The 13,049-nt window shown below is 44.4% G+C and overlaps 1 protein-coding gene across 11 annotated transcripts in view; it reads right to left on the bottom strand.

Moving 5' to 3' along the window:
* The window catches only part of ehbp1l1a (EH domain binding protein 1-like 1a), a 35,514-nt gene that overhangs the window by 15,335 nt on the left and 7,130 nt on the right, over positions 1-13,049 (bottom strand). For 5 of the 11 annotated variants that reach the window (XM_065950251.1, XM_065950246.1, XM_065950245.1 and 2 more), the window contains exons 4-17: positions 12,916-12,969; positions 11,866-12,044; positions 11,611-11,774; positions 11,267-11,329; positions 9,847-10,068; positions 8,439-8,612; positions 7,991-8,179; positions 7,700-7,843; positions 6,511-6,744; positions 6,363-6,422; positions 6,167-6,272; positions 3,878-4,333; positions 331-3,687; positions 184-249 (exon numbers count right to left, since the gene is read on the bottom strand). In XM_065950251.1, coding sequence (XP_065806323.1) covers positions 184-249; positions 331-3,687; positions 3,878-4,333; positions 6,167-6,272; positions 6,363-6,422; positions 6,511-6,744; positions 7,700-7,843; positions 7,991-8,179; positions 8,439-8,612; positions 9,847-10,068; positions 11,267-11,329; positions 11,611-11,774; positions 11,866-12,044; positions 12,916-12,969 — 5,468 coding nt within the window. The remainder of the gene's footprint in view (positions 1-183; positions 250-330; positions 3,688-3,877; positions 4,334-6,166; positions 6,273-6,362; positions 6,423-6,510; positions 6,745-7,699; positions 7,844-7,990; positions 8,180-8,438; positions 8,613-9,846; positions 10,069-11,266; positions 11,330-11,610; positions 11,775-11,865; positions 12,045-12,915; positions 12,970-13,049) is intronic. The other 6 variants (XM_065950254.1, XM_065950256.1, XM_065950247.1 and 3 more) reach the window with 5 other exon arrangements.

The following is a 13,049-nucleotide window of genomic DNA, read 5'->3' as shown; positions in this document are numbered from 1 at the left end:
ACAGGCAGAGAAACGGCCAAGCATTAGTGATAAAACCTGTTCAAATTTGGTCATCCACAAAATAACTCCAGTATACGCTAAGTATGGCACACACTAAAAATGCAAATGGTGCCATAAATTAGTCAGTTAGATGCAAATGCATTATTTATGAAAATGCATCAGTGTGCAAATTAAACAACCCACCTCTTCCTAACACTCAAGATTAGTGGCATGTCCGGGACTGAGTGCCACAAACTGCAATGCAAGTTTCTGAAACAGAGTTGAAAAGCATTTAAAAAAAACTTCACCTCTGACAATGCAGAGAAAACTCAAACTCTCCAACTCACTCACCCTTTTTCTAGAACTGCTGTTTCTTCAGCTTCAATCGGTATCCATGAGGCCTGTTCATCTCTATGCATCTCCGAAGATGAGCAGACATCAAATGGTACTTTCTTTGTGTCAAGATCTAAGGTGATTGGGCTAGCTTCATCCAATAACATCCCAATTTGAATAACTCTAGAGGATGGCTGATTCAGTAGGCTTGCTGAATTTGACAGCTGTTGACCTGTCAGGTTTTCTCTTTCCTTTTCAACTGCTTTTGTTCCATACTTTAGTGAAGGAGGTGATTTGTCTGAGCAAACCTGTCCTGAATGGTGTAACGATGGAGCCCCATAAACAGAAGCTTCCTCTGGGAAAGACGGTACAATATGCACCATACTTGCAAGCCACTCTACAGCCGATGGTGTCAACGATGAGGGGCCAGTACTGAGAGAAATGTTTGGACAAGAGAATTCCTTCATTTTATCTTTCTGAGGAGCACCATGTTTAGCAATTGCCTCTGGCCAACTCATTTCTTTGGGTTCAGAATCAAATGACACTCTGGAAGGCAAACCAATAACACTTGGCTGTGTTGGGCAACATGGCAGCAACTGTGCCATGACTGGATTTTTGTCCATGATGGCGTCACCATCTTGGGGTCGTGGAGCAGATGGAAATCCAGGGTTTAGGGCTTGTCTTGGACATGATGGAAGCATGCTCAACATTATTTCTATCTCCCTAATCGACATTTCCTGAACAGTGAAATCTTGCTGAATAACTACATACCTTCTGTGAACTGGTTTTTCCCAAATTACAATCCCTTCTAAATTCCAGCAATCATATTCTTTTCCCTTATTCTTTGCAGGTAAACCTGGGATTTTACTGTGTTCTGGGAAACTAGCAAAATATTTCAACATGCTGGGAGCCTCTTTCAACAAAGACTTCACTGGTCTCTGTTCTACCTTTGAGGGTATTCCATGAATAAGAGAGTGTTTGGGACAGGGCGGCAACATGGAAATCATAATTCTAACCAGTACCTTTTCTTTTAAATATGTCTTCATCAGGTCATGTACTAGTGGCAGTCTCCTTTGATTTGTAAATGGCCACTCATTCCAATCACTCCATTCTGCTTCATCAGAGTCATTGTGGAATCTGGAAGCTATTCCACAAACCCTAGATTGTCTTGGACACGTAGGCAGCAGGGTGACCATACTTGGTAAATGTTCCAACATCTGACATAGTTCTGATGGAAAGCCACTCAAACATGCTGTGTGAGGGCAGTGGGGCAATAAGGTCCTGTGTCTAAGTGGTAATCCAGGAACTCTTGATTCCTTGGTACAACATGGCGTTACGATCATTATAGCTGGATCATCAGCTAATGGGGTTGTCAAAAGAGAAGGAAACCCAGGCACACTAGAAATATCAGGGCAGGAGGGTGATAACGCATTCATCATTTCAGCAGACTTCTTATCAAATGACAGACCTGTAGTCAGGGACTCCACTTTCCTTTTTATAAATTGGTTTTCCAACTGCAAACTTTTAAAAGAAAACCATTCATTGCAAAGTTTTAAGTCAATCTTTGAAGGTAAACCTGGGACTCCACTATGCTTGGGGAACGAGGGAATTATATTTACCATACTGGGCCCTTTTTGTGGAGCAGAGGGTATGCCACAAACTTGGGCTTTTTGTGGGCAGGTTAACAACATATCTACCATATTGTGGACGGTTCCTGTGGCTTTTGGTATCCACTGAACAATGTAGGCTTGTGTTTTCTTTTCTGGTTTCTTATTGATGAATTTTCCTATGGCAGGCCAATCTATGTCATTTGACAAGTTTTGGTCATGTGATGGCAAACCGGGAGTTTTGGACTGTTTAGGACACATAGGCATCAGACTTACAATGCTGGGTATCACTTTCTGGGGTCTTGTGGGAATCCCCCAAATGCAAGTTCTCACAGGACACGAGGATGACATTGCTACTGAACAGAATATTTCTCTTTGGGGGGTAAAACTAGGAATGGTTGCCTTCAAGGGAGAAGATGACATCATATCCACCATTTGTTTTATATGTTCTTTGTCCCGGTATGACTTTTCAACTTGTCTATCTGTGATTAATTTCCCTGCAAAATGCCAGCCGTCATAATTTGCCATAACAACTTCTTTAAACGGCATACCTGCAATTGTTGTCTGTTTGGGGCATGTAGGGAGAAGACTTGCCATACTCGGAGTACTTGGAGCCTCCTGCAGTGGCACAGAAGGAAACCCTGGCACCCTGACCTTTGTAGAACACGTTGGCAACATGGAAACCATGGCTTTAATGATATTAGGATCACTGCCTACCAGCGCCTCAATACAAGACATGTCCAAAACAAATTCTTTTGTCTGCAACGGTAACTTCCACAGAGAACACCTGTCCCAAACACTCATGTCATAGCCCATCACTGTTTCAGAAGAAGCTAATCCCGGAATTTTACAAATTCTGGGACATGTAGGTAAAAGGTAGGTCATGTTTGGCTCGCGCTTCAAAGCAGAAGGAAATCCAGGAATACTGGCAGTCCTGGAGCAGGATGGGGTTAAGTCAACCATTTTAGCAATTTCTTTTCCACCTGTATAAAGTGAAGTAAAATAACCTGATTTCAGGAGTAAAGGAAATCTCTTGCTTGGTAAAATTTGAAAAGGTGAGCTCCATTTGGTAGGCCAATCTAAAAGTTGAGATTCATCGAATGATGGAACACCAGGAATCTTAGAAAATCGTGGGCAACTTGACTGAAACGTAATCATACTCTGTACTCTGACGGTTCCTTCGACCTGAGTTTCAGGCTTTACAGTGGAAGGTAATTGAGAAACAGCTCTCCCTCTTGGAGACAACTGACCAAGTTCCATCTTAGATTTGTATGCACACTTTTCCTCTATGCTGACTGCAGAGCTTGGTAACACAAGTTCCTGTGTAATTCTCCCATCCCTTTCACACAATTGTTTCTTATCAAAAGACCAGGATGCATTTCCAGTTCTCTCTTTTTCCAAACAATGTTCTTGATCTGAACCATGCATATCAACACTTTTTGTGACAGACAATTCAACTTTCACTTTAGCTCCTTCTCTCACTTCTGATGAATGGTCAGACATGGTCTTCTGTACTGAGGAATACCTTAGATGAGCGTCCAGTCTTGGAGGGGCTTGGTCAGAGGCAGATGTGCTGCACAGTGTTTGCTCTTCGATACTGAGTATTGGAATAGTAGGGCAAATTTCTTGAGTGTCGCCTTGGGGCTTTTCACTCTGTGGGGTTTTCACAATGGACTGTTGTCCAAACTGAACTTCAGTTTTTGTGTTCATCACCATTGGCAGAAAAGCAGAATTGGCATCTCTGGGACGAGATGAACTGTTCTCATTTCTGAAGGAGTACACCAAAGATTGATGTCAGAACAGTAAGACTCATGTGCTTTAGAAATGTTTGAAAATGAATGAGCAAAAACTAATTTATTTATCATGATTGACTTTGGTACCCCAAGTCTAAACATTGATACAAACTTGTTGCATTAAGTTCTAAAGAGTTGGGATTTAACTAACCACACTAAACTTACCCATCGTCCATAGTTGCAGATTCTTTGTTCTGGCCCACTCCTATCCTTGAAACTGTTTTTGTGTCAGAAATTGCAGCAGTTTTAGGCAAATGCAACAAAGGTCCCTGGAGAGATCTGGAAGTAGGTTGTAGTTTGGTAGGAGAAACTGGTGTATGTTCAACGGGCTCTGGTTGGACTATCGTATTCACTAACTGAATGGACATCTTGGACTGATGACCTCTTGATTTATGTGAGAGCTCCTTGTCCGAGGCAGATGTGTGATCTTGGAGATCAGGGTTTCGCATAGTTGAAGAAGTGAAGTGAAAGGGAGGAACTGTCGGCTGGACGATTGGGAATGTCCTTGTTGGCCTTGATTCTGTCTGATCCATCTGTGTCTTAGGCATCTCAAAATACTTAACCCCTGGGGCTGAGGGTGTTGTGGGGTTTGGGGGTAAAAGTGAGGCCATACTCTCAGGCCTGAAGGACAAACAAATGAAGATTTGTTAAGACTCAAGGATTCACTCCAGTGCAGTTAGGCTGTGTGTCCACCAAAGCGTATTGTTTCTGGAAGTCAACTTATTTTTTTAATTCTTTGCAATGGCAGGGGGCCTTGTATTTAAATGACGATACAAACACCAGCCTCCCTTCTGTGCTCACTTTTGGTAAACTCGTCTACTATCGCCTTTTTCAATGGTCCAACCACAGTTCATGAGAGGGTAGGACAAATGCCAGAAAGACCAACTGTCACATCTACATGAACAAGTTCTGAACAAAAACAACATTAAGCAGCTGAAATAGTTTTGCAGGTCCTTCCTCTCTAAGTACCTGCCTTAGCCTTCCCTTCATTCAGAACAAGATCTGCAACAAGTTCTCTACCATGTTTACGATTGAATATAGCAAACAGATGCAACTGAAGCCTATTAGCTGAAAAATGGCTGCACCTCCAAAGCAGGCTGATTCAAAAGAACCCCTAGCGTTTTCAACTGGGAAACAATGATTTGGTGGACACAGGTCCTAATGCAGCCCATATCCAAGTAACCTTAACACCACACAAGCAAATGAGCAATGAGAACTAAAAAGTTCCATACACAACAGAAGTTTCACACCATACAGTGTAGCCAACCAAACAAGCATTATGTGATAAACCACAGTAGTAATGACTCGGTCTTGCCAAGCAGCAGCTTTTTAATAAATACTCTACATAAACCAGATCAAACACAATAATATGACTTTGAACAAGATGCCTTCAAAGTAAAAGAATCATTTTAAACAGATGTTGAGCAATTCCTTTCACAGCTCAAAAAGAAATATGACACCAAATTGCCATAGGAAACCATAGCTTTAGGGTAGCAAGCACAGGAAGCTGCAATACAGAGGCACAAAGTTTGCACCAGATTTTTAAAATAAACTCAGGTTTTTTCAAAGTCTTTGGATATCTTGGTGGTGGGCTTTTCATGCCTTTATTCCCGAGATGGCACAGTGGATAGAGTCTGAAACCAGAGAGAGACAGAGAGGGGAACGACATGCAGGAAAGAAGAAGCCACAGGTCGAATTTGAACCCGGGCCGTCTGCTCTCAAGGACTTAAGCCTGTGTACATGGGGTGCATGCACTAAACGCTAGGCTACCAGTGCCCTGACTCTGGAGAGCTTAATTTGATTTTCATTTCTGTAGTAAGAAATGTGAACCTGCATTACCAACCTCTGAATGTCAGTTTTGACAGCAGAAATTAACATGTTTACAGCCGGGTTGAAAAAATAATGTTTGTTCTGATTATGTCTTTATCAGCACACACAGTACAGAAGTTTATCTTTTGATAATTCACCAGTTTTTATTTTATGCAGAACACGAGTTTTGTGTAATTAGGGGCGTGGCCGATTTGACAGCTCTGTGCCTGTCGTTAAAATGAATGAAGGTTTGATAAGAGTCAGCATTTCCAATATGGCGACCACCATGGATAAGGCTTGCGAAACAGCCCTTCAGACACCAAAGGGTGACATCACTCAGGCTCCATGTTTATTGAACGTTTAAATAGACGTGAATTTTTTTTTTTTTCCGATCATGGCGAATCTTACTGGGGAAACATTTTAATTTCTTACAGTGACTATAAGGTTGCAAAGAGTTCTCTAGTTTTTTGCTTTAATTGATTAAATTAACACACATTTGATGCATACTCACTTTGAGCTCATTACATTTATTTGAAACCAACCAATGGTTAAAAGTGTTAGTGTATCTTAGTGGGGGGTTTGTTTCACAGCCATGCCACGCCAATCCTTAAGAACAATCAAACCTCGTAGAAGTGATGAACTCACCGTGCTGATGCTCTCACGACCTCGTATCCAAAATGTGCATCTCTTTTCCGTTCTGAGGCCCTGAACGGCTCTGACCTCCGGCCTGCAGGGGGTCGAGGATCAGAGGCTAAACAACAAATAGAAATGTAAAGTTAGCCTTGTGTTCACTGTATAAAGCTGCTGTATCACTGCTGCCTTGGTTTCTCATCATGCTCACTTGTTGGTATTGTACTCTGGTTGTCCTCTTCACTCAGCGTGCTCAGCTGTCTCTTAAATTCTAAAAAGAAACAGGAAAATATGAGAGAGAGAGTAAACACGATACATCAATGATGTATAATCTTGGATGGTCCTTTTGGATCCTGTACCTGCATCAGTGTCACAGGGGAAGGCTGAGGCAGTTTGGAAAATATGAGTCTGAAGAGGTGGAGGAGGAGGAGGAAGAGGAGCCGAAGGCCCACAGAGAACAGAATAAGGACTTAAAGAAGAGTGTGAGGGAGCCTCAACAGTTGGGGTGACATGGGGTCTCCATGAGGGGACGAACTCAGACTTTCCATCTAGTTTCTGCTCCACAGAGTGAGCGGTGGACAGAGAGAACGAAGCTGAGCGACAGGAAATGATGGGGTAAAGGAGCGAGGGATGATGGGAGGAAGAAGAAGACAGAGAAGAAAGTGAATGGACGGGAAATATGAAAGATTTTAAACTAATGCAGGCTTTACAAACTCAGACAGCAGACATTTTCAGGAGCCCTTTTCAGACTGCTTTTACTGCAAAGTACCGTTACTAAGCTCTGCCGTCATCACGTCTTTGTACGTTCATATTGATTGATTCTACGGCGGCGTAATATTGGCGTCCCAGTCTCTGAGGTCACATTGCGTTTCAGTGTTGCGTAAGCACAGCAGGAGCTCCACATACACACACAGTCAGACATGCATACACACACACAGCGCTGTTCTCCCCCACTGGCTCAGCTGATCCCGTCTCTCCTCTGTAACACCTCTGAAGACGGTACAGAGGAGGGGTCAGGTTGCTCCCCCATTACGCCTCAGTGACATTCTAAATGAAGGAGAAATTGCGGCTCAAAACAGATGTATCTAGCTCAGAAGGTGAATAAAAACAGGGTGGAAGAGACACCATGCAAAACAACACAGCACATACGGCACAAGATCTGCAAAAACACAACATGGGAGAATTTAGAGAGTGAGCAGGAGTATCTGATGGTTTCAGTCCTCTCCTACACACGTCTGATGATATAGAAGTATTTTTTTAAAGCAATGCAACTGATCATCAAAATAACAGCGATGGTATCGTATTAAAACTCTAAAAGTATCAACATTTTGATGACCTCAGTGCCGCCACACTTTTTTAAAACATGCAGCGAATACTAAATGGAATCAAACATGCAGAATCAGAGGATAAATCAAAACAATGGATTAGTGACTGAAATGTTAGAAGAGGAGGCGGTGAGTGTAGATAGGAAAAGATCAAATATATGACAGGTTTAAGGCGAGCTTTAGGGAAGGTGAGAACATCAGGTGAATGGTGGAGCAGCATTACATGGCGTCTCGAGTCTCTGCTTTTTTTGCAGCACTGCAGGCTGAACGGGATCACTCGCAGAGAGACGCAGAAACTTGGGAGAGTGAACCGGCTGGGCTAACGGGGCCTGGGATTTAGGAGGCCTCCATTCATTCTGCCAGGAGGCTGAGGAAGAGGAGGGGGGGAGAGGAGGAGCAGGAGGAGGAAGAGGACGGGGGGGGGGGGGAGCAAGAGGGAGAAATACAGGTGAGGCGCAGTTACAGGTGTATGAATAAGTGTGTGACAGGATGAAGCTCCTCCTCCTCTCTGTACCTGTCTCGGGTGCAGACGGCAGACTGGTGGGACGGGTGAGGACAGAGCCTGACTCCCCCGCAGAGGAGAGGCGAGTTTTGGGCTGTCGGAGAGTAGGAGGAGGTGGAGGTAAAAGAGCGAAGGTGCTGAGGGGAGCTGAAGATGAGGAGGAGACAGAGGAAGAGGAGGGCATGCTCTGTGCACTCCAGGCTGAGAGAAGAAGACGAGAGAATAAATAAAAATCCAAAGCGTTCAGGAGCAGAATCTGAAGTTAGAAGGAGGACATACTGGCTGCTGCATTGTTGTCAGAGAAGCCAGCACTTCAACATAACATGTTTCCTTAATGTCTGATCATATAGTAAGGTCACTTTATCATTTCAGTCTCTATACATCTTACTGACTGGATCTTTAAGTCTGTTATTTCAGTCTTTTCAACTAAATGCAGCGTTAACCTGTTGATGTGTCCTACCTGTCTGTGAGGTATCAAACACAGGGAGAGGAAATAGGGATGGATCAGAGGGTGCAGAGGACAGGGAGGAGCTGGAGAGGGCTTTAGAAGAAGGAGTGATGGAGGAGAAAGCTGTGGCCTCCAAAGCTTCAGCTGGAGAGGAGTCACAGTGGAAGCTGTGAGGCCTCCGAGGAGCTGAAGAGATGAAGGAGAAAAAACTTAAAGTGGATAAAAATAAAGGAGAAGAAAGAGGAGCAGGGTAGTAACAGTGAACATTTACAGAATGATAACATCCAACCAAACGGCATGTTATCACCTCTCTGACGTTAGTCAGTGTAAAACTTTGTGCAGAAAATGAATGAGTTATCATCCTATTCTGAATACAGATCTACACCAAAATATTTGAGATTTTAAAACAGTGTGCATGAACACTTTCAGGCAATACACTATAAATATTACTGGACACAGCCTGAGTGACGTCTCCCGTCTGTTCCTCCAGGGGGAGCTGGAGTCCCATCGATGGTGGTCTCCATGCTGGAAATGCTGTCTCAGTCTAACTTTCAGTCAACCTAACAACAGGCTAAGATCTGGAGCTGAGGTGGGTTTTAAGCCTCCTGACAAACCGTTACATCGCGCCCACCTGTCAATCAGGTCAGCTACACGCCTTATTGTGAATAACTCTTATCCTTCATCAAATCAAAACTGATGAGTCATCAAAACATTCACCCCCCCCGTACAGTGTGTGTCGATCAAGACATGAGCTAATCAGACCCATTTGTTTTTTTGGACCAGGCTGTAAACATGTTAATCTCTGCTGTAAAAACAGGCTTTTTGAATGGGTGTGTATGTGACTTCCTGTGCTTCTGCAGCCAGCCTCTAGTGGAAACTCAAGGAACTGCAGGATTTTACACTTCAGCATCGGCTTCATTTTTCAACACAGGAGGTTTGGGCATTGATCCCCTCATAAATTACAATCCGCTCATAATCCCTCCAGATGCTCATATTGAACCTTAAAGGGTTAAATGCAAAGTGCCTCAAATATGAAAATGCACACCAATGAGGCAGAAGGTTTTCTACAGATGATTTAAGCCTTGCTTCTGCAATGTTGTAAAGTGATATGAAACCACAGACTGGGACTAAAATATTACGCCATCACTGAATCTCTTTTAAAGTATAAAAACAGCTGCACTGACCAGGGGAGTTTCCCCCTGCTGGACATTAGAAAGAATGCATGCATTGGCATTCATTTAACAGACTTTACAGGTTTGTCTGCCTCTCGTCTAGTCTGTTATTAACGGCTTGTTTTTAGATCTGAGTTCTTTGAAATGATGTCTTTTCATTTTCCAACTTTTTGTTTAAAAAGACAAATCCGTTAAATAATCCGACTTGGGAGACACCACACAGAATAAAGACATTTGTTGCTCGATACCTGATCCGGCACCTGGCTGGAAGATTTTGGGGAGAGCGGGAGGGTGAGCTCGGGTGAAGGCGGGCAGTGAGTAGGCGTAGATGGAGGGCCGAGCCTGCTGGGTGGAGGTCGGGGAGTGAGAGTGTAAACAGGAGGGGACAGAGGAGAAGGGGGGCTCAGGCAGAGGAGGACAAGATGGGACTGAGATGGGGGAGGAGGTTTTCCAGTCCATCTCTGAGGTGACTGGATGAGATGGAGGGATGCATGGAGAGCAGGAGGAGGAGGAGGAGGAGGAGGAGGAGGAGGAGGAGGAGGAGGAGGAGGAGGACAAGGATGAGGATCAGGAGGAGGAGGAGGAGGAGGAGGAGGAGGAGAGAACCAAAGAGTAAATGGAGGTGCAGATGTGAAATACAGAATGAAAAGAATGAATACAGAATGAAAGTTGAAATGTAAGAATGAGGTTTTGCAGCCTATATAAGAAGAGAACTGAGCAGTGTTTGGGTGATGCATTTTTGAATATCTCTGGCTCATGGAGAAAACAAAGGACAGATAAAATCTGTGATGGTGAGAAACGTTCTCATGTGAGCACAGTATTTGCTGGTGAGCACGGGATAGTTTCAGGTCGGCATCAGAAACTAGTTTTTCTATTTTTTCCTCTTAAGCAGGGTGTACAGTACTTTTTATGACGTCATAAGTCGTGCAGTGTAAACCAAACACAACGGGCGATCACGGTTCGATCAGCTGCTTTCGGACATGTTTGATATTTTGGTAGTATGACTGCTCACACCCACACAGAGAGAGCAAAGACACAAGATCATTCCCCAACTTCAGGACTTTTCCTTTTACTGATTACAGCTGCACAAACTGACAGACGGTGTCAGAAATCACCATGGCAATCAGTCTTCCCCCTCCGATCACGAAAGAAACGTTGGCAGGAAATATCTGCAGACCTCCAGCTGACAGAGACTATTTCTTCTGATATAGCTGCTAGCTAGCTCCTGATTATCTGTGATGCTGAGTGAGAGAGTGAGAGAGAGAGAGCGAGAGAGAGCGAGAGCGAGAGCGAGAGCGAGAGCGAGAGCGAGAGAGAGAGAGAGAGAGAGAGAGCGTTTTGCTGGTGTGTGTATTTGAGCCGTGAATAATAAATACACATATCTTACTTCAACCTCCGTCTGTGGTTCTTTTCTACTGACAGTAGTGAACGCTCCGTCCTGATTGAACGCGTACAGTGTGAGGACATAAATCGTGAGCTACGGTTGTGCGTCGTAATGGATTCAGTCGTTCAGAGTGAGCCGACATTCTGCCACGACTTTTCTACAATCGTACGCCTTCAGGGAGTACGTAAAAAACAACAACTAAATCAGAAATTGCAGACTCTCTCTCGTAAATGTTTGTGTTATTAAAAGGTCACTTTGGAGTCGTAGAGGGAGCGGAGAGTTACCTGTGGGTCCTGATCCGACCACGGGCCTCCAGGCCAGATCATGAAGTCTGTTTGCAGAAGAAGCTGACATGAAGAGAAAGACGAAGAGCAGAAAGAAAGACGATGTGAAAAGGGAACAGAAGAGGAAGGCACAGGGTGAGAGGGGGACAGAGGATTTGTGGACTCTCCTCTGAAATCAAACACCTGTCATGGTGTCAACGCCGCAACATCAAACACCTGGCATGGCATGAACGCTGCAACGCACAGGTCATTCATTCTTTGCTAAAAGTAGAGCGGCCATGTGGGATTCCTGTGATTGGCTGCTTTGTTCCTGCTAACGACGCTCCCTCTCCTCCTTCTCTTACCCGTAACATGAGGAGACTGTCCGCTCCCAAAGCTCGACCTCTTCTCCTCGCCGCCGCCGCCGCCGCCGCCGCCTTCGTCATCACTGTCATTGAAGTCGTCCATGTTCCCGATGTCGTTCATTTTTATACTCATGAGACTCGCTAAGCTCTGCATGTCCTCGTCTCTGTGGGGAGAAGAAAGGGAATCATTTAATAATATGAAGTAACATCTGTGATCCATCAGAAGAACAATCCACCGGCGGTCTGACGACTCACGTGGCTTTCCCCTCTTTGAGAAACACACAGGACAGGTTGAGTTTCAGCGTGGCGTCGATCACTTTGACCGAGAGCGGTTTGAGCTTCAGGGTGATGTCGAACTGAGCCGGCGTCGCACTCGCAAACTTCTTCATGTTCACGTCAGCCGAGGCCAAAACCTTCCTGCGACCTTTAGTCTCCTGGTGAAGAGAATCAGACGACAAATTAAAAAAAACCTATTAAAGACAGTCAGCAGCTTGCTCCTTCAAAATAAAATACAGAGCTTAAAGATAGAGTCAGCAGCTTGTTCCTTCAAAATAAAATACAGAGCTTAAAGACACTAAGCAGCTTTGTCTTTCAAAATAAAATACAGAGCTTAAAGATAGAGTCAGCAGCTTGTTCCTTCAAAATAAAATACAGAGCTTAAAGACACTCAGCAGCTTTGTCTTTCAAAATAAAATACAGAGCGTTCCTTTAGTCCTCTTGTACCTGCAGGACGGAGTCACAGACACATTTCCCTTTGGGGACACTCAGTGGCGATTCTAGAGTCAGTTGGGGCCCAAGGCTAAAATCAGCTGGGGGACCCTCCAACCAACTTTCAGCAGGGCAATGAGAGTGAAGGCTGTCAGATGGGGCCATCTTAGGTTTTTCTACTGTCATTGAAAAATGTGCACATTATGGGTCGCTGCTTTAGTGTAAATTTTGTCAGCCCTCTGGGGCCCCAAGCAGTTGCCTGCCTTGCCTGTTGACAAGCAGCGCCTCTGGGGACACTAAATGTTTGTCATGTTTCCCCCTCCACAGGTTTACATTTTCTCACTTTGCAATGTTCAAAACTCTGCTTCCTCGGACGCTGATAGCCTAGCGGGGTGTCATGAAATGTGGATTTGTTTGTCAAAATTGGTTGTAATATTATTTTCTGATGTTGGTTCGAATGCAGCTTCCGCCCTCTGCTGCATGTCATCCCCCCGCTCTCTCTCTCCTCCCAACATTTCCTGTCTCTCTACAGATGTCCTCTCTGCTTCCCCTTCAGTCTCACACACATTTAGAAAAGCAAACATTCAGCAGACTCACATTTTCGATGACAAAGGTCCAGTCCTTGTCCTCAAACTCGTCTGCAGTCGGCTCCTGTGGACGGACAAGTAAAGATGCTAATGCATGTCTTATCTGCAAACTGAGTAATAAACAAACTGGGGGACGTCTCTGTG

This window comes from Labrus bergylta, chromosome 22 (genome assembly GCF_963930695.1).
Source record: "Labrus bergylta chromosome 22, fLabBer1.1, whole genome shotgun sequence".
NCBI lineage: Eukaryota > Metazoa > Chordata > Actinopteri > Labriformes > Labridae > Labrus > Labrus bergylta.
The sequence above is the reverse complement of the archived record's forward strand: the minus strand, read 5'-3'. Positions and strand labels throughout refer to the sequence as shown.